The sequence below is a fragment of the Puntigrus tetrazona genome, chromosome 21 (genome assembly GCF_018831695.1).
Source record: "Puntigrus tetrazona isolate hp1 chromosome 21, ASM1883169v1, whole genome shotgun sequence".
NCBI lineage: Eukaryota > Metazoa > Chordata > Actinopteri > Cypriniformes > Cyprinidae > Puntigrus > Puntigrus tetrazona.
This window is the reverse complement of record NC_056719.1, coordinates 5,229,967-5,255,038: the sequence shown is the minus strand read 5'-3', so window position 1 is coordinate 5,255,038 and position 25,072 is coordinate 5,229,967. Positions and strand designations below refer to the sequence as shown.

The following is a 25,072-nucleotide window of genomic DNA, read 5'->3' as shown; positions in this document are numbered from 1 at the left end:
CTCACCTGTTCCACGTGCTGCATTGTGTCCCACATCTAATGCATTCATGCATTTGTTTTAATTGTTAATTAGGACTTGTAATTGTTTATTAGGAAATTTTCCGTAGCATGACATTTAGTAAGGTGGACTCATTGAATGATGAAGAACACTGGGTATCGCATGGATAAAGCATCTGCGAAATAAACATGTCAGAATGGGCTACCTTAGTTTATAGTTTACCTGATTATGTAAAATTTGAGGTAGGACTAATGTTAACAATAATCACGTGGCTGTGTTTAAACTATAAAGGGAACTTGCCTTGCAACCCTAATTCCCGGTCTATTATATTAATCAATGAACAGATGTTATGTATATGAAAGTATCTATAGTTCACACATTTGTGCCCGAACAATGGTGTCGTTTCATCACTTCTGGTACTTTGCGCAGATCCTGTCATTCTTCAATCCCATTGGCCAAATATGTAGAAGGGGCGGGGCTTATGTATATTTTTGAAGGAGTGTGACAAAATTACTTTAGTAAGTATGTTAAGTTTTACATCAAGATACGTATAAACACCGCTTCAAGAAATTGATGTTATAAATTCAGAACATGCTTTACATATAACTAATGAAATCAAAAATTGCTTAAAATAGATTTAAAAAGCCATTTTATAAACGATGTGCTCTATTTAGCTTCTCTGACCTCTGACGAAACATTTCTGGATTCAGATGCCTTTTGCCTTTCTTTCTCCGTGAGATAACCTACCTGTATTGCTATAGCCTAATTTTTCAGGTTTGGGAGACAGCCCTTCTGTTTTCCACGCAGGCTGTTTGTCTCATGGTCAAGAAGGCTTCGCATTAATACACTTTGAAAGTATGCAGTCACTCACTGGGCCTTATTTTCTGCGTGATCTCTGGCCTTGGAAATATCACATTGCCCCAGGCTTTCCCTGTATGAAAGGAGAAATGAATCCTCTCAGCTGTAGTGTGGGGATATTTTTAGAAAGCTGAATGGGGTTGCAAATACACCATATAAAGCCAGATACTGTTTCATTTTAGAATTAAAGGAAGCTGGCTACTAAAATATTTTGTTTCCACAAATTTTACATTTTCACACATTGATCTCTTTCCTCAGAGGATAATGCTTCATGTGGCCTAAAGAACATGGGTCAAGTGTGCAAATTCAACATGCAGGAACTAGCTTCAATACATTATCCAGCCTCATTTCGCTTAGAGAAAATCAGTTAGTTGAGCAGAGTTCAGAGGTAAATCTTTTCTTTACAGTTCCTTAGCAACCAAGAACTTATTTGCATATAATTGTAAAAGGATGAATAAACACTTTTGTTTTTTTGTTTTAAAGCAATCCTTCACTTTAAAGGCCAACAAGTGGGCACATTGCGCTTTGAAGGCCAATGCATTTCCAGCATGCGTTGGCTCTCTGGATAGTTTGCTTTTTATCAGAAACAATAACCATAACTAATCATATAAATAATGACAGTAATTACACGTAATAATAATCTATTTTATGTCTCACCGCTCGAGGTGAAAAGAGGGAAATTGCTGAAATGCATAGCGTGGAATAGATCCCAGTTGTTCTTTTTTACAGCATTCTGTCTGGCTTGTTCCAAAGTTCAGGGGGCAGAAATAGAACAAGGCACAAGATATTTAGAGGCAAATCAGCGAGAACACTAGACACCATTCAACACCATGTCACCAAGGAATCCCCCTCAAGCCTATTCTTGTTTAAACTGGCCAATGCCCAAGAGCGTGCACTCGTTCATTAATATTCATTGACTCCTGAGTGTAATAATAATGATGGGCAAATGTTACCATTTCTATCCCTCACTCATAGAACAATCCGTTATCAGAAATCCCTGTATACCTTGGTATAATTCTCTGTTTAATAAGGATTTGAAAGAAAGCTGTGCAGGTTTCTTAAGGCTCAAATTATACAGCACTGCTGGTAGTTGCTGCAGAGGAATATTTGCTCACTGTTAGCTCATTGGAAAGCTAGGAAAAGGTTATTTTAAGTTGTATTATCACCTGAAACACTTCAGAATAAATATCCTCAGCTCTCAGTATCATAACCCATTGGCTAATGCATATATCTTAAATCAGAATACATTAAAAAAAAAAAAACATCGGAAGGTGTTTCTTACAACAATGACAAATTTATTTAATCATTTATTTGAGCTGCTCCAGCAAGTGTATTTACAAACAATGGCATTTGTAGATATAAAAACGTGTCATATCATAATGCAAGTCAGCGCTGTACCGTCAGAGACGCCACAGCAAATCTAATATTCAGGCAACACAGCCAAGAAGCTAAGGGAAATGGTGGTTTAGATATCATGGTCTTCACAGCTGTATGAAGAAGCAGGTGTGGAAAGAATTACGAAATGATGGCTAACACTGAAGAAATATTCTCTGGGACGAAGACAATGAGAGAATACAGGAACACAACTGCCTTGTGATGAAAAACCCAGGTTTAACAAGAGCTTGTTTCTTAAAACCTCAAGTTTCGTATATGGACAAAAACAGATACAGAAGTCATTTTACAAAAATAACATTTCCTGAATTAAACCGACTAAAAACGTCCTTTTAGGTTTGTTCCCATGACGATAAACGGACCACAGCATTTATTTTCGCGGTGCAACAACAGAACATTGCAGACTTTAAAATGTTCCACAGGATATTAAAAAAAATGTAGATAGGTTTATAAGCATATGATTTAGCAGTGACAACACAGCAGTGTTTTTTAAGGACTAACCAGCACAAATTCCTAGTTGTCTTTATGGATACTGAACTATTAAATATTACTCAAAATAAAAAAAAGATTTAAAAATGCATTAATTTCCAGAAAAAATATTAACAAATTTATTTGATATTATGACTTTGAGACTGGATTATTTCTTAGCTCCTCTTTTATCTTATTACTTTTGTACCAGTGGTTCCAAATCACTATATGATATGATTTGCTAAACAACATACGGATACATAGCATCCATAGGATCCATGTGCTTCTGTGTTATCATTTTAAAAAAAAAAACATAGTAGCTAGCCAAACATAACCACGTGAAGTCAAAAGCTACCTTTATGTTGCTTACCAAATTGTTGATAAGTAGAGGCGAATGAAAAACATGAAAACCATTCAAGGAAGGAAAACCAAGACCGGGGCAAATATTTACCCTGTTTTGTGTCTGTAAAGGCCATTACTATTGATCCCAGCAGGAGATCTCATCTTTCTCCATCTCTGGCCAAGTTCACCAGAGTAACGCTAGCCCGCGGCTAAACTGGACACCGCGCTCCTCCCGTGCTCCTGTCGATTTTTTAATTCCAGAAATAACCCACATGAGGCCTCGCAGTATGTGGTCTGCGTGCCAGGCACTTTGGACAACATCAAAGAGCCTATTAAATCACGTTAGGGTGTCAGCTGCCACCGGGGTGGAAGCAGTGCTCCGCTACTGTTTCAGCAGATCCCAGATGAGCGTTTAATGCGCACTGCTCAGTGGTAAAAAAAGTAAATAAATACAAACGGCACGGTTGAAATGCAGTTCGTTTTGGGGAAAATAATTTCATTACTTTCACTTCATGCTCAGAAAAAAGTGTTTTTACATAATTAACAATTCAACTGGCAAGGTATGCGCTCATTTCGTTGACCGAATTAAAATGTTAATGCTGTTCATTTTGATTACTCTAGGGTGAAAAGACAGGAAGCTTTAGAAAATGAATGCAAAACCGTTTCCTCCCTCCTACCCAAGAATGACGTGACCCCTGACGGACATGATATGGTAAAGTACTACTGATATCATTTAAAGGATTGACTTGCTAAAGTATTAACCCGTTATCATAAGTTACGCGGTTGTTATCTGTCTAAATCCAAGTAAGTTGACTGCAGCTAGGCATTTGTGTTCCTTTCTCCTGAATCCTGGCTGATGACTAATACAACAAAGTGTCAAGAGCACTAAGACTGAACAATAAATAAGAAAAAGATGATTCACCAAACAAATTAGTATATTCACTCAAACGATCGATCGGTGAGGCTCCGTACTCCTAACAAAACATTGATTTTGGCAGCTACACTTGAGCATTTTACTTCAAGAACACCACATCTGCGTTTCAGTCCCATGTACACCTGTACACAATGTACAAAACGAGTGCTTATCTGTTTCTTATATCTACGAAAAATTGTCACCGTTCACCTGAGCACCTGAGTCCACGAGGACTACTCCGGTTGAGATATTAAAAAGCTCCCTGCTCTCCCTCTTTACAAGGGATGCTATCAAGCAACAATTTTGCCTTGATATCTAGTAAGAGTCAGCAGTTTGAGTCCATAGTGACGACGTTTTCCCCACAATGCACGTGGAGAGATCCCTCAGACGATCCTCTTGCTCGGTTATAAGACTTCTCTTTTCTGGACGGCAACACTGAAAGCGGTCTTTGTCATTTGAAAAAGAGTCATTTTCTTGCTCTGCCCCCAATTACAAGTCCCTCTCCAACGTCACATAGGGGGCACCGAAAGGACACAGACCTATTTTTGTGTGCATGTCACAGTTTAGTGGGTTTTTAGTGTGAATTTTTTTTTCTCGTGGGTGGGGCTTTTGTTCATTGAAAACCTTCCAGTTATATCGCCAAAGGAGCGTCTTCCTGTACGAGAAACTACTTTTTAGCGGAGAGAAAGATCTCAATGTTTGTTAAAAGTGCTCGATCACGAGTCCTCCTGCGTTTTTCAGGGATGCAGGATGCTATAAGGAGGAGAGGGAAGCCAAAAGAACCAGCGCTGAGGCCAACAAGGGCACTACAGTTTGAAGGCGTCCGGCGCCGTTGACATCACCTCGGGATGGTTCGGCAGATTCGTGACTCGTTCCGTCTAAATGGAAGAAGAAATAAGATTTATAAAGTATTATAAAGAAGTAAGTAGTACGAGTGTGCAAAGAAAAACCCCAGGTCTCATGAAAACATGTACTTCTGTGCACTTTTTGTGCTACACTGTTTTTTTACGTGTTTTAATGCAGGTTTCGCCGCAGTTTCAAAAAGAACCCTGGCCCATTTTTATTACGTTGATATAGTTTAGTGTATTGCGGCGGTTCAGAATTAAAATATCCATTGACTGTTGCTAAAAGTTAATGCTTTGAAAAAGTTAAAACCGATATAAAAACGCGACTTCCTTTTACACAGATTTCAAACCATAGTTACATGGGATTTGAACCAGAGCTCCTCGCCTCTTAAGTACATCGCTGTACTCCGTGAGCTACCAAACAAACCTATCGTTTATGAAAACCTATAGATATGAATCTGGATATGTGTGATGCTAGCGTTCGAACGCATCAGTTTTAAAATTTCCCAGCATATTAATATTGTTTTGAAGTCATAACATGATATTCCTCATTGCGAAAATTATGCCTCATTAATCGAAACTCTGTAAATTAGTGTGAAATGAATAAAAGGTGTCTGAGTTTTACTATTTCTTTCGGAAACTGCAGTGATATGTACTTGTTGGTACGTATATATCATGAGACCAGGTAAGCAAAAACATTTCGACCTTACTGATAGTTATGTATATGGAAATTATTGTATTGATTTGGAGTAGAATACAAACCATTATTGTTTTCTATAGAGTTGATGCTTCCATCATCGACTTTAACTACGCGGTCGTGACTTTTCTCGCAGTTGTCTGTGGGAGAAACATAAAACAGGGTGTTGTCAGGGTCGTGACATCATCTTTAGCTCACTGAACTATTCCTACAGTGATAAACGATGCAATTGCAAGCACGTTTTGTCAGAAGCCACGCCAGGATGTCTCCTGAGGGGCTTGTAAAACTTACTTGAAGGTCTGACGAAAACTTTCAGCCTCAAGCAGCTCCGTCTCCCATTTTCACTGACTGTGGAGGCTGTGGAAATATTTGAAATGGTCAATATTACTCTCAGTCGATCCATGCTGCACACTGTTTAATAAATCAAAGTAATTTTTTTAGCTTTAGATATATAACAAGATTCAACAATACGTTTTTTTTTTTTTGCTGGCCTGCTCGAGCCAGTAGTACAGATTTTTACATGCACTGCCAACATTTTCATCTGCATTTACATTTAGTCATTTAGCAAATGCTTTTATCCAAAGCGGCTTACAAATGAGGTACAAGAACGTAATTTATCATAAGAGACAACAATATTATTCACAGCGCACAATGCTTTAAGAGTGGCCCACAAGATAGATCTGTATTTATTATATGAGCTGCCTTAGGTTTGGTTTTGATGGGGCTAGTAAACTCACATTTTAAAACTTGCTATGAAGAAATTAATATATATATATATAATATAATATAAAAATAAGTTTTAAATATGCTATTTATATATTAGTATTTTAATGTAAATAAAAATCATTTAAATACTGATTTATGAGAATTTATATATTTTTCCATCTATAAAATATTTTAAAAAAAGGCAATTTTCTACCATGATATTATCTATTAATTTTACAGATATTTTCATTTAACCCTACAGGTACAAAAGTAAACTTACAGGTAAAACACCTGTAAAAAAAATATTGAACATTCTTACATTATATACAGTACATTGAGGCCTATATAAATTCATAAAAATATGGCAAAACCTTGAAGATTGCAATCAGCAGTTAGATAATGACCATCATTTTTTTAAAGCTTTCCAAAATGGTAACAACGCAACAGCTCCACTGGCTCAAGGCCACTAGGATCATTTATTTCAGGTTTAGTCTATCAGTACATCTTCAGATGTTGTCTATCATTTCCGTTTGCGGTTTTCTACACGCTAAAGCCTCATTTAAATGCTTCCACTGGCCTCAGAGGAATGCACAATCAGCATTCATTTTGCTTCTTACTGATGGACGCGATGCTACTTTGGCTGTGCTGTTTCCCTTGTCATCTCAAACATGAGCCATGTTTCTCAATTTGTCCTTTCCATAAAGAAAAGCTCATTAGCACTTAAAGAAGAACAGGTAGACAGCCCCTCTCTCTCTCCACTGTCCGCTCTTTATGCAGTACGTAATGCAATCTGGCGTAGTCAGCGAGCGATGCAAATGAGGACCGGTGGAAAGAAAGGCTTGGTATTTTACCCACAGATCACACTGGACGTAAAGGTGACAAAGTAATGAGCAATGCAACGCACTTCAATAAATCTCCTCCTTCAAAGCCTCAATGTAATGAGCATGGACCGCACAAAATGCAATTTCCTTATAGCCAACGCAATATGTTCTTGATAATTCAATTGGTGAGGCTCGCTTTCACTGATGTGGACATGTATTCCACTGTGACTCTTTCCTGATGGAAAGAAATAGGGGTTGGATGTCTTGTTTTTCTGGTTGGAAGCTTGAAATTTGGATTATTTGACAATAAACTTCAGGATAAATAAGCTAAGACTAATGTTCACAGCACACACGCTCCATTAGTGGCAGGATGATGAATTAGTCTCTCTTTAAATTTGTTTACTGGCTGGAAATATTTATTGAACACCCTTATCTTGACCACAGACATCACTAACAGCAGGGTTTTTTTTTTACTGGACAGCAAATTTGTGCTAAATCTTTCCGAGCTCTTTACCTAACCTCTGCCAGTTGTGACCTTTCCACAAGCCTTTTAGATGTTGATTGGTCACTACATACATCAACACCTGCTACTTAAAGCTGTACTGGCAGCTAGTAACATCAACAGCTGCAAATGACAGATCACAGGCCGAAAGAAACACCTGCCACTAAAAGCTCTGTAATCAGCTGTGATGATACAAATGACTTCTGTTCAGTCCATAGACCATATCGCCAGTGACTGTGAACTACTGAACCTTACACTGACTCTTCAGTCAAACCTCATGATGTCACCGTTCTGGTTTTGTTAAAAATGGGTCACTGAACATAAGTAGCTATGATAAAGAAACGAAAGTTTTTGAAATGCATATCAGAAGTTATTAGTTATTTACTTGGTATCGAATTATATTTCCAACTGAAAAAATGTATTGTAATGACATTAAAAATGGTCACAAGTAGCAACAAAAAGTAGTAACATTTCCTTAAATCTTATATTTGAGATAATTAAAACACACACACACACACACACAAACAAACACACACACACACACACACACACACACACACAAACAAACACACATATATATATATATTCACAAGCATTTAAAGTAATGTAAATAAATATTTTGAAACATTAAATTCAAAGCTGTACTGAAAATTATGTAAAAGTTATATATGATTCAAAACTGTATAAATGTAATGGATTGTTATTTTTCAAACAATATTACGTTTTCTGGAGCCATGACATTTTACAATTGTAACTAACTTTGTTACAATAAGGTCAGAATATCTAATATTTTAAGAGATTTGTTGATCTTTACAGCCACTGTATTTAAGTCGTGCATTTTGAAGTACTTTTTTACTAAATTAAAAGATTAAAAGGGTCTTGTCATTGACCCATATATCTTTTTAACACTTTAAAGCACCATGAAAGTGTCGAGATGAAGCTATAACAGGATCAGCTGCCTGTAGAGGAAAGGAAAAGAAACAAGAGAAAGACATGTCGGAAGAAAAGAATTATAACTCTTTTTCCCATTAGCTGGATGGCTCATCTCTGAGCTTGCAGACATTCCCATAATGCACCATGGCTTCTTCTAGCCTTGACCCCCAATGATTCCCTGCTGTGTGGGGTCTCCAGCTGCACTTAATCTGCTGTCTCTCTTCTCATCCCTACACCCTCGTGACTGCGGGGAGAGCTTGGGTTAAATCAATGTGCTTATGTGCTGTCTACACTGACATACTAGGGGCTTGTGAACCCTTAATCATGTCCCCACAAGCATATTTCCTTTGATTTGGGTGAAATTGCTTTTGTCTCATTCCTCAAGTCTGGTCTAGTTTGGAGCGGGATCCCAGCGTTGATTGGAAACACCGCTTCACAAATCCGCTGTACATCATTGGCTACTACCACAATAAATAAGTGCCGAGCGTGAGTGTGCAAACGAAGCCTCATATAATGTGACATTGTCAGAGTCCAAAATTAACTTTTTGCCCAGAGACATTAATAGGATGCCAACCCGCGGTGGGCATTTGGATATGTGGGGTGGGAGAGGGATCTGAGGATGAAAGATGTGCAGGAGTGAACATTGCTGTTCTACACAGGCATTCATGACTGATATAAACCACAGCCAACCGCTGGAGAAACATTCAAAACCCTGCATTTCACTGAAGAAATCTCTATTAGTCAAAACCATGACACAGATTATTTATGCCTGTTTTTTATTACACAAAGTAAATTCATATGAAACATCTCTAATCTCAAATTCTATTCTAAAAGCTGTGGTAGCACTCTATCCACCTGCAAATTAATAAATATTAGTAAATAACACCAATGAGCCAGAGGACAACTGAAAATAAATAAAATGTATAAATATATATTATATAAATTATAAATAAAGTAATAATATAAAAAAGCATTACATACAAGATAAACCTTCACAGTACACTGCTACACATCGTGATTTAGTTGCTCCAATTTTCCTTTTCTTGACATTTAAAGGGACAGTTCTCTCAAAAATTTATATTTTGTCATCATTACTTCTTAGCCTTGTTGGTAAATACAATTATGCTTACTTTTGAGAAAAACTACCTCAGTTTAACTATTTAAACTATTAAACTAGATTAACTGTTTCAGTTTTAGTATAGTTTAACCTGAAGAAACTGTGACAGAAATATATTGATAATGATAGTACTGCTACTAATAGTAACATTATTATTAAAACTGTTTAATGAAATTTACAATGGAATCCAAAAAAATTATGCAAAACTCAGATTGTGGTAAATATAAAACTGAATTTGAGGGTGAAAAAAACATATTTCATAGGACTTGGCTAAAAAAATGGCTAAACATTTAATAAATTCATGATTTCAATTAATTAGGCATGCATTTTATTTTTGTTCTTCAATTTAACAATTAAAACAAAGTCTAGAAAATTTTAAATGGAAAAAATGGAATCCAGAAAAATTTTAACTGAAAAAAATGAATTTGGAAAAATGGGTTAGGGTTAGGGAATATGGGAGAAAATAAAATGGATTTCACAAAGCCCTAAAATTTTCATCTTTATGTTTCACAGAAGGAAAAAACTCATTTATTCCTGGTGTGCACAATATTTCATACACGTGTTTCCACATGAAGCTCTGCAGATCAAAAGGTCAGTTACTTAAGGTAAAAATCAAAACAAAAGCTTTCTTTAGTAAACGGTTTGCTCAAGGTCAGTCTGTTACTCTTACAGTTCGACTTCAACCAAGTATTAAATTGCAGTTCCTTATAAAGTTCCCCCTCTCTCATTATTTCCTCATCAAAGCCAATTTTTACTTGCAGTTTGCACTTGACGTGTGTTAATTTTGGACCTTGACTACTGTAAATGTGACTGCACGAATGCTCAGTGCCAGCAAGAAAAACACATCTCTAATTTCAAGGCTCTCGCCGAATTTCTTTAAACATAAACTGTGACAATAATCAACAGTCCCAGCCGTATTATAGGATGATTTCACGGGTGGCTTATATGACAAACTCTCATTCTGTCAGTCATCAGAATTCCCTTGCTGTCAGCATGCGGCGTGTAACTGACCTCTCATTGGCAGACATTAAGACTAGACAACTACACCGACCCTGCTTATTCAAAGACACTCTACACTGTCACGGCCTGGGCTGTTCATCCACGTCTCCTTCCCCACACGGCCGACACCAGATCCACCCGAGCTACAGACGGCCAGGGGCAATAAACCTCCCAGACACCACCATTCCAGCTACGGGTTGAGAGATCAGATGCGATGTAACCGAGAAGTCTGATAAATGAGGGAAAGATGGATTGACGCGTCGTCTTTGAGATAAGACGCGCACCCGTCTCTTTTCTTGCGCATTCTTGAGAGCGCTTTGTAATGCGAGGAATAATTTTGGCTCAGGTAGAGACTACGCCACTTATAAGCAAACCGCAAAGTACAGGATTCTTATCAAAGCTACAAATCAGGTCCTGCTTTAAGCACAAAGTGGGAATGTTTCTGGTTTACCTTACAGCATTATGAAGATGGAGGGACTAGACTACAAATAGCAGTCGTGGGCTTTTGAAGCGGGCTCATATCAGACAGCCTGCACTGCCGTTGGCCCCGCTCGCGCAGGAGGGAGAGGCCGACTAAAAACCTTCCCTTGAAATTGGATTTCTATCCTCGGAGATTAAGATCAGACTTCCACATCGGCCATATTGGAAAAACATGCTGCCTTGAGCCGTTCAGGATTGTGAGTTCAACTGCAGTCATCAGAGCATGTTCACATTTGACCTGCGGGGCCGGGCCCTCTGATCCCCCCTGATCGCTTCCTGAGCGGGACGGGCACGCTGACTGACAGCACAGAGGCCGCGCTTGTCACCCCTCTGCTCTCCTGGAGCGACCCCTCACTCAGAATGATTAGCCACCACACCGGCTAACAAAGACATTCTGTCTAACCAAATCATGACAGGCAGACATCAAACTAATGAAGAGAATGATTTAGGAAAACACAAATATTAAATGGAGACATTTTTTGCCTCTGGCTACATGATTTATTTTTTACTAAATATATACGTATGCAATTTCTTTATATACAGTATGAAATTATTTAATTATTAAATATAAAATTATTCTCTACACAATATTATCAAATTATTAGTTAATAACTAAAAATGAAATAACACATAATAACGTAAAAAAAATATGTAATACGTAAAAACGAAAGATAAAGCAAAAATCATATTATTTACACTAACCCTTTAATTCATTCAAATGTTTTTCATATTAAAATATATTAAAATATGTTTAGCTTCTATGATATCACAAACTGTTAAAAAACAACAATACTAAAGCATGTAGATAAACTAATGCATATATTTATATAATAGTTAATTTATATTGTATTTTTATACACTGATTTTTTTGCTTAATTTATTCAAATAGCTTATTCAACATATTCAAATATCTTCTGCTTTCTATGTCTAGTTTAAAATAATTGCAGTGATATGATCAAGGTTACAAAAAGCTGCTGTCTACCTGAGATAACATTGTGCAATCACTCTAAACTGCTATGCTTCAACTTGACCGGACTGACACGCTGTTTATTTTGTTCCCGTTTTCTCATAATCCTGCACAAATGGAGAAACTTCCTCCTCTCTCTAGAGAGAGCCCGTAACAGTTGAATCATGACGCTGAGTCACACAGGAGTGAGACATGTACGCTATGAATCCTTGTTTTCCTACTCAAGTTAACTGTAAAACACTTTATGGTATCTGACAGCTCCATCACTTCAGTCGAGATGTTTCCCATCCCATTATTCTTACTCACAGGCCTTCGGGAAAAAAAGTCCATTTTACTATGTTGCAACGTCTCCGACAAACACCCACATTCATGCAAAACATCCATATCTCCTGCTGGGATCTAACCCCTAAATGCTATGTACCATGCATTCCTATCTGCCTTTTTTCTCATTCTCCATGCACTTATCTCCTTTTTCTACCACCTCCCCCTCCTCATTCTTCGATTCCTTCCTCTCACATCTCATAAAAACATGTCCATCGTTTTATGCGCCCATGAGATCTGTCAGATCATCAGGTCGGATTCCGCCAAATCAAACGCTCCACATCTCCTGCGTGCGCCTGCATAAATGAACCCATGGCGGCCCTGAGCAGTCCGAGCAGTCGGACCACTCCTGTGCCTTATTTTGTCTTCCCACTCCCGCCCTGTAGGGATCTGACTCCAGTTGTAAAAACATGGGTTTAGATGCTTGTTTTTAAGAGCCCTCTCACGAGCAAACGAAAGCTGAGACCGGGAGTTCGTAACAAAGACTCTTTAGAGGAAGACCAAGATGTTTTTCCCCGAGCTTCATGTTTTCCTTGTAGCCTGTTTGCCAAGACTCCTGAAAAACAAAGTCATACTTGGCAACGACTTCCGTTCCTTAATGCTCGTAATCAGATACTTGTCTTAAAAGTATACCATTAAGACTTGAGTTGCGCTATCCTCCGTGAGGACGCTAATACAACATCCTTTTCCAGGCAAGGCAGCTTTTTCCACGTATAAACCGAAAGCCAATCTAACAAATCTATTTAACATGCGCAGCGTCTGGTTTCGGATACAGAAACCGTAAAACTTAATTGAGATACAAATCAGTTCTGCACCAAAAAAATAAATAAAAATTAACACGATACTCACAGATATAGTAATATTCTCTGCCTGGCCGAAATTCGAATCCCAGCGAGAATGGTGTGAAAAGCTGAAACTTCTCGGAGAACTTCAGCGGCCCGTTGGCCGAGTGAGGCCGGTTGCATTCCCAACGTTTGAAACCTTTCGCCGTGTGGTCGCAAGAGCTGTAGCCGTCATAGTTGACCATGTAGAGGACGTAGCGCTCCGTTCTCTCCTCAGGGACCGTGTCCATGTAGTGGGGACAGTATACGTCCAGATAATCGTTAATGCATACGTCGATGTGGAAGTCTCCTCGGTAGAACCTGTTGCGAAAAAGAAAGGCTGCGGTGAGTATATATGATATGAAATATTAGCCATTCAGTGACTCTCATTGGTATGTTTTATGAGCCATCGAGCCCCTACTTCACAGAAAGGCCACTTCTGGAGGAAGCCACTTATTTGAGAGCAATTACCGCAAATGTGAAAGCACGTAAATCATCCAATCTGAGTCCGCTAGGGCTCACTGAGGATCACGAGGAAAATTCATAATCCTGTCGTTGACGTGGACGCTTTAAATACGCCTGAAAGAATGAGTTTTCCATGGGCGAGAGATGACAGCTTGAAATATGGCACTCCGAGGAATGCTTTAGCAGAAAAAATGTGCATCTCTCGTGCCAAAACGGCCAACTATTCCTTGTTTGTTGTAAATCGAGATGACCTCCAGAGGATCTAACCAAATATGAATGTCAATGGAATGTGCACGACTTCATTTCGAAAAAGGAAGTGATTTAAAAAACATAGACTCCCGTAGGCGCCATATAGTGACGATGGATAAGCTCAAGTCGGCTATGTTTATAGTCATGGTAAAACACATTATATTTACACCAAAACTGAACAAACATGACTCAGTTTATGTGAAGGATGCTCAGGATTTGGTGGGAAATTTTTTAGGGTGTAAGCTAGTGGACACCGAGTAGGCACCCTGGGGAGAGCCAGATGAGCTTCCAGGCTAAAGTGAGGTTAGCATTGCGATCCTGCTGTGGACAGAAGCACAGCTGGGCACGCTGACACAAAGATTTCCACTCATTACGGACAATAAAAGACTATTGAGAGCAGATGGAGCTCGAGACCTATCAGATTATCATTATGTGGATTTCAAACGCACTGCTGGAATACTTAGTTTCCCTGTAGGTTTGGCCTGCTTGGCGGTGGTTGGAGTGCGGGTGTATGTGTGTGTCTGTATGTTTGGCAGAGTGTGTGGATGTGTATGGATGCTGGTCAAAATCTGCAAACACTTTAGGGCTATTTTGAACAACTATTGTTTACTACTCTTGGGAGCGACATGATTTGAATGGAAAGCAAAGTCTCAGCTGTGAAAAACACACTTCCTGAGTGATCGTGCAGTCCAAATGTTTTCAGCTCAAAATCTGGTATTTGAATGTGTAACATGCAAACATGTCTTTTAACTTTGTCATTGGGTACTGGCAAAAACAAAGCTGTTTCCTGATTGAATTTATTGGCTTCTTGTGTTTCCTGTCATCTTTAGTGGAATAATTTAGCCTAGTACTGGCAAAAAAAATCAACAGGGTTGTCCAGAGCATAGGATCATGGAAACATTACAAAACAAGGAACACACATTTTAATATATGTGGTTAATAAGGTTAATAAACTAGTTCATTTTAAATATTGCAAATATTTTGCTTTTTTAGATTTTTTTTTGCCAAAGATCCATAAATTGTTTCTATTTTACAGTATTTTAAAATATAATTCATTCTTGTTATGGCAAATTTTAATTTTCATTGGCAAAACCTCTCGTCTTTAATGTCACATGATTCTTCAATAATATGCATGTTCAGTTGTGTTGCCTAACATTTTTGCTGAAACTATACATTTTTGCAGAATTCTTTGATAAACAGAAACTAGAAAGTTCAAAAGAAAATTGTTTTAATGCAAATCTTTACAAATACAATTTTCGATCAATTTAATGCATGCTTGCTGTAATTTACCATTTTTTAACTGTCATTAAAGTATTAATCAAACATAAATTGACAATAAATAAAAACAGCATATTTATAATTTAACATCTAACTGCTAACATCTGCTGTACAATTATTCTTTATTGTTAGTTAATGCACCTAATGCATTAACTATTGTTAACAAATTGGCCCATACTGCAGACTGTTACCCTTTTTCAGTCATCATCTTAACTAAGCTCTAAATTAGTCACAGAATAGAGTTATGGCTCTGTCAACGTAAAGGTCAATGGTTCATTTCATGGGAATGATGAAATAATAAAAAAAGTAAGTCTTCATTGCAATGCAATTTACTTTGGATAAAAGCACCTGCCATACATATAAATACTCAGTGACTGTGGTTTGAGTCAAGGCCAATGCCCTTTCACCTGTCTATAATGTGAAATATCTTTGCTAGAGGATACTAAATAACTATTTCCCTTGGGTCACAAAGTTAGAGGACCAGACAACAACATATTAGCTCTCTGGACAACAACACCTAAAGGCAACAGAGTGCTTTTCTATGTCTGTGTCAGAAAAATCAATGAGTGAGAGGATTGAGTCACATTGTGTCATTTTATAATATTCTTACGTGGCCTCTAAATCAAATGCCACCTCAGCAATTCATTTTCAATGTGTATCAGATGAGCTCCAGTGAGTTATAAAGAGATTTGACCCCATTAAACCCAATAACAGACAAACAGCTCATCAATGCTGGGCTTTCTTTCATGTGCCTGAAAAGCGATGGGCCAGCTGGTCAATAAACTACACAATGCTGTGCCAATTCATCATTAGGATTAAAAAAGAAGCTCATTAGCTGGTTCTATCAAGGCTACTAACACAAACATGGCACATAGCTGCATCGGAACAAGTCCTACAACAAAAACCTCCCATAACGATAATCCTCCTATTGAGTTGATTCTCTCCATCGTTCTTTCTCTACGTGTTCAAACAGAGGGTTATGGGTGATGACCGGGGCAGACCTGAGTCTAAAGAAAGGCAGGACACCAGGAGGCAGTGGGCTCATGGAGTTCATGATTAAAGTTGGTTCATCCCAAGGTCAGACTCCTCAGACTTAACAATGGAATGAAAAATGAAGGAGGCTCTTCACTCAAGAATTTCCAACGGAAGCCAATTAAATCAAAAGAACTCTGAGGCGCTGGCATTGATTTTCCAAAGAATAGAAGAAACGGGCAAAAATATCTAGCTGACTAGACAAGCCTCTGGACAAAACAGCATTATTGTTAGTAATGGGAAAACTCACCAAAATGACGATTCAACTACTCCTACTTTTCAGAGCTCTTCTGTGGAACACAAAAGAATATATGCTGTCGATTTTGTTTCGAACCCCATAGAAACTTTCTTTTGTGTTTAAAAAGTTATACAGGTTTGGAACGTCATTAATTTGGGGGTGAACTATGCCTTCAAGCGCACCTCCTTACAACTTCCCGTAGAGGGTGCTCTTGAGGCAATGACTGACTTGACTCCCAGGGGTATAGGTCAGCTAAGCCTCGAGCCCTCCAGGCCTTTCACAGTGGCACAGATGGAGGATCTCCTCCTCAGGTTACAGCTCTTGGGCCAGCCACGGAGCAGTTGTCCCATCATTCAGTGGGGAGGCAACGGTACATCTCCCAACGCCTCAGATATCACTCATTCACCCCTTCCAAAAGAATGTCTGCCCAGAAGCATTAACATCACAGACAAACAATGGCCTGCCAGGACTTCAAGCTGTGCTGGCTTGGCAAACGCCTCAAAAGACGGATGAAGGTGAAGGAGGGGAGAAAAATGCATATAAGAGCCGCCTCTCTGCGAGTTTCCCATGGAAAACACTCTGTGTGAGATTTTCTTGAAGAGACAAGATATATGGCTCGCTGCATTAAAAGCATATTGGTGATTGTGGGAGGCATGTCTATATTTCAGAAACTTTGGCAAAGAACATTCAGCACTAGATTACAAAGAAAGCTAAATATTTGAGCATGGATGTGTGAATGGAAGAAAGCAAGCAAACATGAGTGAGTGAGAACGGGACTATCGCTCTTGGGTGAGATAGTTACTTGTCTAACATGAGTGATATGTGGAAAGTATTCGTGATGCCACAGGTTAATCGTCTCGCTCTCGTGTCGTTTTGATTAGTGGAGTGCCATATGGTATATGTCATTCATCAAACAATGAATATCCTGTGGTTTATCCTGGGTTGATAAACACACACAAACAAATATATATATAAACAGCTGATCTTCATATATGGCATTCAACTTGGTCCTGTTTTTGATTTATTTAGATTTAGTTCTGATTTCTTGGTTACACTTTATTTTGATAGTCCACTTTAAACACTCTACTAACTACATGTCAACTAATTCTCATTTATTTGCAACTAAATTTTAGAGTAGACTGTTAGGGAATAAGTTGATAGTTAGTAGAATAAGTTGGCATATATTTGCAAAGTTTCTCATAGTAAGTATGTTGTGGAGCCACCACAATAAAGTGTTAGAAACTATTATGCAGACAGTCTACCAATACTCTAACGACTGCTAGTTGACATGTAGTTAGAAAGTGAATTACTGTTAGTAGAATGTCGAAAGTGGACCTCAAATTTGATTTCTTTTGTAATATTGGTTTGGTTACATGAAAAAGTGTTTCTAAACTATTCTAAACTATTTTTGGTTGAAAGAACGTAAACGCAAATATTTGAAAATGAAAATCATGTGATCATTTACTTACCCTCATGTCATTTGAAACTTCTACAGAACAGAAAATAGTTATCTGTTCTACAGAAAAAAGCCATACAGGTTTGGAAAGACATGAGGGTAAGTAAATAATAACAGAATTTTCGTTATCAGGTGAACTGTCACTTTAAGAATTAGTACTGAGGTTGAGAAAATCAATATCTTTACCCATCCCTAAAAAACTGTATTAACAGCGAAAGGTCACAAATGGGACACCCTGCAGCCTTGTGAACTTCACAGACGAGTGCAAGCAGACATACTACTTATAAATAACATACTTGTTTAGATTGAAAAGCTCATTATCCTGAGTGGATCCTCTTTACTGCTGCAACTGAATATTGAGTAGATGCTTTACAGATCTCAAATAACCAGATTGACATGAGTGCTTGGCACCAAATATACTCTAGTGGCTTTAATGCAACAGTGAGACCACGTGAGGTCAGGACTAGAGTCAGAGGTCATGGTTCGCTCATTATTAATGAAGGCCTCCATATTCAAAAGAGAGCGAACAGAATGACGGGGCTGACCCTGGGGTCGTTTATCTAGTGAGTGTACAACACAAAATTTATACACCGAACAAACAGATGCGAAAAAGAGCAGGTTATTTGTTGAGGAAAAACAAACAAGCAACAGCTCAGCAGCACAAGTGAGTGAGAAAGAGAGAGAGAGAGAGAGAGAGGAAAGGGTAAGAGTCAGACTACGGACATCTAAGCAAACATGAACCTGCCTCCCACAGCAGGCTGGAGATCTGACCTCTCCCAGAGGGGCCATTGCGCGCCCGGGTCGTTTTACAGTGCCTTGGGCAAAGCCGCTCTGCACCCAATCAAGACAACGTTGAATCAATTAAAAGTAGAGGAGCAGCAGTTAGCAAGCCACAAAGTCTGGCTTCAATCAGCAGCCCTTGCTAATTGTCCACAATGCTTTCCCACTGATTTACGGGCGACTTAAAATAGTCCAGAACACAACACGTTTTGTTTATGTCCTATTAAAGTCCTGTGTGGGAGTATTACTAAGGGTGTTTTTCCAGAAAGTTAGACTTTCATGTATCATCAGGGTGGCATTGTGCTGCGAGACCATACAGGATGAGAGAAAAGAGTGGGCGAAGAAGGTATGGTGATTTTCTGGCTTCCCTGGAAAGACAGCTAGTCAGGAAGCACTGTATAATTAGGCTATGTTACTGATTCACCTGACATCAATTTATAAAGCAAAAGTAAACAATAAAATATAGAAATGAATAAATTATTATTATCCCGTGATGGAAAAGCTGAATAGTCAGCAGCTGTTGCGCCATTCTTTAGTGTCACATAATGCAGTATGTTAATTTGGTGGGCAAGAAACATTTCATATTATTATAATTGAAAACAGCTTTTGTAGCTAATATTTTTTTCATGAATCTTTAATGAATCGTTTGAAAGAACAGCATCATTTGAAGTTATTTTTTTGCACCATTATAAATGTGACTAATGTATTGTTGCTGAATAAACATAGACATTTCTTTAAAAAACTATGTAAAAAATATAACAACATAAATGTTTTTGTTTGCATAGTACATGTGTGTTTGTGTATATTTATTATGCATACATAAATGCACACATACAGTATATATTTTTCAATATTTACATGTATTTACATATAATATCTATTATAAATATATTTAATATATAAACATAATATTATTTTCTGAAATATACAGATGCATGTGTGTGTATATTTAATGCACATAACCCATAATAAATATAAAGAATACACCCACATATACTATGCAAACAAAAACTTAAAAAAAAAAAAAAAAAAAGTGATTAACTGAGATTAATAGTTTGACAGCACTTTTTCTAAAGTTTTCAAGTTTTCTAAAATATGTAAATATTCAGTATTTAAATATGCAGATTAGGCATTGTTAAATGAAATATATGTTCATTTGTATACATTTCTAAAACCAAAATCTAAACACTGGATAAAGCTAGTTTCAAAATTCTTATTTACTTTTTTGACATATTAGAGTCAAAAGCTTTTACAGAAGGAATTTTTGGTATCTCATTTTGTCCCTCCGTAATTCTGAAAATATTTTGAACGGACAGAAAACAATTTTGACAATTTGTGGGGGAAATGAAATGTTGTAAATAATCAAGCAAATTATATATAAACAAATCCTCCTGTAAAAACCTTCAAGATATAGAGTAATTACTACTGAAGTGAAGATCTATGGCTCAGTGTAGGAGAAAAAAACTGTGAAAACAACCTTTAAAAATATGTATTGTAATTGAAACCTATTGATACAAATAGAGAACGTGCCATCAAACAAACACTTAACAGTGTCCTTTTCCACTAGTCATGAAAAACCAAAATAAAAATCTTAAATTAGACAGGTGCATAAAAAACACGGTTTTTGCTTGCAGTGTCTTTAACAATTTTCGTTACACTTTATTTTAAAGTCCAATTCTCCCTAGACACTTCAATAAACACCTAATTTGCTACTTATTAATAGAAAGTAAGATAGTTGTTAAGTTTAAGTATGTGGGAGGAGTAGAAGATCTCAAATATGTTCAGGCAGAATAAGGCATTAATATGTGTTTTATTAGTACTAATAAACAGCCAATATGCTAGCAATACGTATACTAATGAGCAATTAATTAATAGTGAGAACTGGCCCTTAAAATAAAGTGTTTACCCATTTTTAGATAGAATATGTCAGCTGAACATTTTTCTATAAAATTCATATTATTATTATTTTAAACTGGTTGTCGAAGGAAGCTAAGTAAGCCTAGTGGAGACAGGAGTACATCAGTATCCCGTAATGAGGACCACCAGCATCTAAAGCACAACACACACTGACCAACTATGCTGTTTTTATATTAGGTTTGCAGGGAGAGAGTGTGAGGGTGGCCTAGAGGTTGGCATAGAAGCGTTTTTACCTTCAACAAACGCAGCAGCGCCAGAAAAAACAGCACATGTAACGTAATGTAACATCTAAACATAGAGTCCCCTCAGAGTGCCAAGCATGCCGTGCTCAGGCCCCCCACACCTGGTGCTCTCAATCTCCCCCATCCAGCCCAGTTCATCAGAACCCTCAGCGGCCCTGTCAGAGCCTCCTCCATCAGCCAACACACCCTGCAGGGCCGAGAGCCAGCAAACAGCCACACACACATACACAGAGCGAGAGGAGACAGAAAACTCGGAGTATAACCTCCACGCAGCCGCGATGATTCGGTCTGTGTTTAAAAAAACTCTACACATGACGTCAAAAGAGAACGTGAAAAGTGAAATATATTTAAAATCTACTTGCGCAATCCAGGACATCCGTAAACAAACAATAACATGGTATTACTGATATCATCGGTGTGTCGTAATGCTGCAACAGCCAAAAAGTTAGCTGAATATGTATTCCTTGGGGGTGGGGGGTTATTGTATGCATGTACCATATGTCGCACTAATGGTATTGACTAGATATGGTCTCAGTGCTTTGGACGAGAAACACCTCCAGACCTCATTTGAATTCGCCTCATACCGACCGGGAAGGATTAGCTCACTGATGCACCACATATTGTGTTGTACGGACAGCATCGCCAAATAGCATTCTGGGAAGGAACCCTTCTGGAAAGTTCATTTTCCCTCCGCTGGGTATGGGCAGCCCCAGTCCATATAATCAGCAGGATTTATAATCTAGCTGATGATAGTTGGTTCAAGTAAAAAAAAAAAAGAACACCTTTCAATAAATCAGAGCAGGGTGTTCCTGCCTCGGTCTCAACCGAAGATATAGGGACAGAACAGTCATACAGATGTTTCTTATCTCAACGATCGAGCTAATAAACAGTGAGTTGAGTATATATTGCTCTGCGGCAAGACGTTCCGTGCCTGACTGATCTATGTTTTTAGTGGAGGGAGCGCTTTCCTTTCATTCCTGATGCTTCCTCTGCTATCTGCATTCAAGAGTCAAGGGCTCCAAGTTCAACAAGTCCTCGTGAGGAAAATATTTATTATGGGCTGTGGTTGTGTGATTGACATCATAACATAACATCCTGGATTATGAAGTGGAATATGATGGAATATGGAACGCACTCTTTGAAGTTATGAATTAGAGGCTGCCATGCAATGGTAACCAATGCGTGGCAGAGATATATTTTTGTTGAACAAATTCAAGTGATATTTGGCAAAGGTGACCTTGTCATGCTAAATTCCCTGAATGTATGTAGAGGTTCATTTGCTTTAATTTTGAGGTCAAGTTGAACATAACTCAGGGTAGATGTCAAATTGAATGGAAATGGAGCTATAAAGAATGGAACTACAGCATGTTTGATAGATCGGATAATTAAATATAATCATTTGTGTTTTTGTTGATATGTTGAATTGTGTTAAGTTAAAATCCACTGAAAATATAATATAAATATAAATACTACCAGTTCTGTATTTAAAACCAACATATAAAATATAAAATGAAACATCATTAAATAAATTAGTACAATATAAAACGTGATAATATAAAATGAAAAATATAATATAAACTACATGAAAAGGGTAGAAATATATAATATTAAATAAAATAACAATAGTATTAATCTTCCACATAATATTTAATCACTTATTTTGGCTGTAGTACAATGTACAAAGCCAAAATGCGCAGCATATGTGAACCTTTTTGGGATAAAAATAAGTATCTAAGTATGTAAATTAAGACAAGCAACTATAGCTCACGGCCTCGTTTGCATTCCCATCAAATTAAATATGGCTCCAACCCTGACTAATGTCCTCTGTCAATATCATAATCCATATTTGTGTCTTCAGTGGCCTGTCTGGGCCTGCTAAAGTGATTAGCATCCCAGCACAGTGCCGGATTTAATCTGTGCTCTCATGTACGTGTCCATGGTATGTGGTAGTTACCTTGCTATTGTTAGACAGCTAAGGCCTCCACTGTTGTCACTTTAACAGATTGATGGAGTGGCCTTGGCCCTCAGACAGCATAAGGCGGCCACAGAGGGAGGCCGGGAGAGGAGGTGGCAAAGCAGTGTATTAATACACAACCTCTGTGAATGACAGGCATGTTCATCCCCACATGGAAAGGGACAGATGACTGTATTAAAGCTTTTGCCTGTAAGCAAGGCCCCTCCTTAACTATACACAATAAAGACATATTGCGCTACAATGAATAAAACAGGTTTATACAATTGCTCTATTTTTAACAAATGCGAGCGTGATCATATGCGGTGGGGGAGCTGTTTATAATGTGTTCCTAAGAAAAGCATGGGCATCGGCTTTTGTGTTGGTTCAATGTCAGCGCGAGCTATTCGGCGATGTATGGACAGATAGCAGCTTGGCCGCGCTCTCCAAACCGCAGCATCCAGAGGACTGTTGCGAGCATGAAAACGGTGCGAACAGGCGTCAGTCAACAAACATTACTGAGTTTTTTTAGTACGCACTTAACACGCATACAGAGGTTCTCAACAGGCTGTTCGCCGAGCGTCTATCAACACAGGAACTCAACACGCAGAGCCTTGTTTAGTTGAAGAATGAGTCGAAGAGCAATTTCGCTGGCGTGATATGTCGGTTTTTTAGGTTTTAAGTCAGCCTTTTGAACAACATTTGATGAATACGCGTGGTCCTTAAGGTGTTATAATGGAAACAATCTTGTTTGTTCCGTAGGCTTTAGGTTTCTACTAAATCAAGGGTGAGTTTTTCTTTCAACAGGTATATAGAGAAGACTGTTGGGCAATTTCTGCAGACCTTGAGCTAACTAGACAAAGGCTCTCCCAGTTTATTTACCCTTCAGAGGAATTACTTTCCGCCCCAGAAGGAGAAGCGATCACTCACAGTCAGCATATTGAAGGGAGGGTGAAGTTTACAGATGGGTGGTAAGTGGGATTTACCTGTATGTGTGTGTGTGTTTGTCTTGGAGCATGGTACGCACGAAGGCAGGTATGGGTTGCATTCTGAGTGAGTGTGAATGGTACAGGGCTTATTTGAGAAACAGGTCTTGGCAAGCCGCCCTGCGCAGTATTGATGGACTCAGTGAAAGATCTTAAGCAGTGCTGTCACAGGCAGACCAATGATGTGGCTTTTTTCCTGCAGCAGGTAAAACACAGCTAATCCTCTTTTCTTTCCAAACTAATTGAAAGCAGGTCAGCATTAACAAGAGATTTGACACTATACTACACCTTCGGATGGAGGACAGACGCCAGGATTTATAAAAAGAAAAAAAGAGAGGTCAAAGAGGGACATAAAGCATGGGAAAACAAGGGGACTCAACAGAACCAGTGACATTTGTGTCCCTTACCTCATTATCACATGATCACATAAGATAATTTGTATAGTAAAAAATGTGGGTATTCAGAGGAATATATATATAAATATCAGTGCTGTCAAACAATTAATCTTGTAACAGAAATAACTGTTTTTGTTTACACAATATACGAGTGTGTATTGTGTATATTTGTGTATAAAAATAAAGAGAGAAAAGAGATTGAAAGAGAGAGCTAGATAGCTAGATGAATAGATTGAGTTATTCGGAAGTGGACAATGATATAATATAATAATACATTTGTAAAGTGAAGAACTTATAGAAATACCTACAAATAAAATTCTACTGTTTATATACAGCACCTTTCCCAGCATATATTGCTAAATATGAATACAAAAATATTCATATAAATAAATAAATATGCAATATATATATATATATATATATATATATATATATATATATATATATATATATATATATATATAAAACAACAGATAGATGAAGTAATATTAATTTATTTACTTATTTTAGTTTGTTTTCATATATTTTTGCTTCATTTGATACAATATCTTAAATGTCTTATTTAAATAGTGTTAAATAGTTGAATATTTTTTAATGCTAGATATTTTATTTTTATGTATTATATTTTCATTTAATAGTATTTAATATATTTAAACACATTATTTGACAGAATGTTATAAATCATTATTCAAAAAAATCTCCTTGTCAAACTAAAAAAGGCACCCATTTCACAGAATGACTCAAATTTCCCAAGATCTAACGTGGAACACTGAAAATCATTTAAAAATCTGCTGTAAGATTTAGCAACTGAAGAGCGATATCGAAACATTCATTGAGCTTTCTCCCCCACACGGGGGAAAGCGCACAAAGACACACGCATTCGCACACTCGTACTGTTCCTCCTG

At 37.8% G+C, this 25,072-nt stretch overlaps 1 protein-coding gene across 1 annotated transcript in view; it reads right to left on the bottom strand.

Moving 5' to 3' along the window:
• Window positions 1-2,125: 2,125 nt before the first annotated feature.
• Window positions 2,126-25,072, bottom strand: part of efna5a (ephrin-A5a) — a 49,450-nt gene continuing 26,503 nt past the window's right edge. Inside the window, exons 2-5 of the mRNA XM_043222095.1 lie at window positions 13,207-13,499; window positions 5,804-5,869; window positions 5,578-5,652; window positions 2,126-4,848 (exon numbers count right to left, since the gene is read on the bottom strand). Of these exons, the coding sequence (XP_043078030.1) occupies window positions 4,724-4,848; window positions 5,578-5,652; window positions 5,804-5,869; window positions 13,207-13,499 (559 nt within the window). The 3' untranslated portion in view covers window positions 2,126-4,723. The remainder of the gene's footprint in view (window positions 4,849-5,577; window positions 5,653-5,803; window positions 5,870-13,206; window positions 13,500-25,072) is intronic.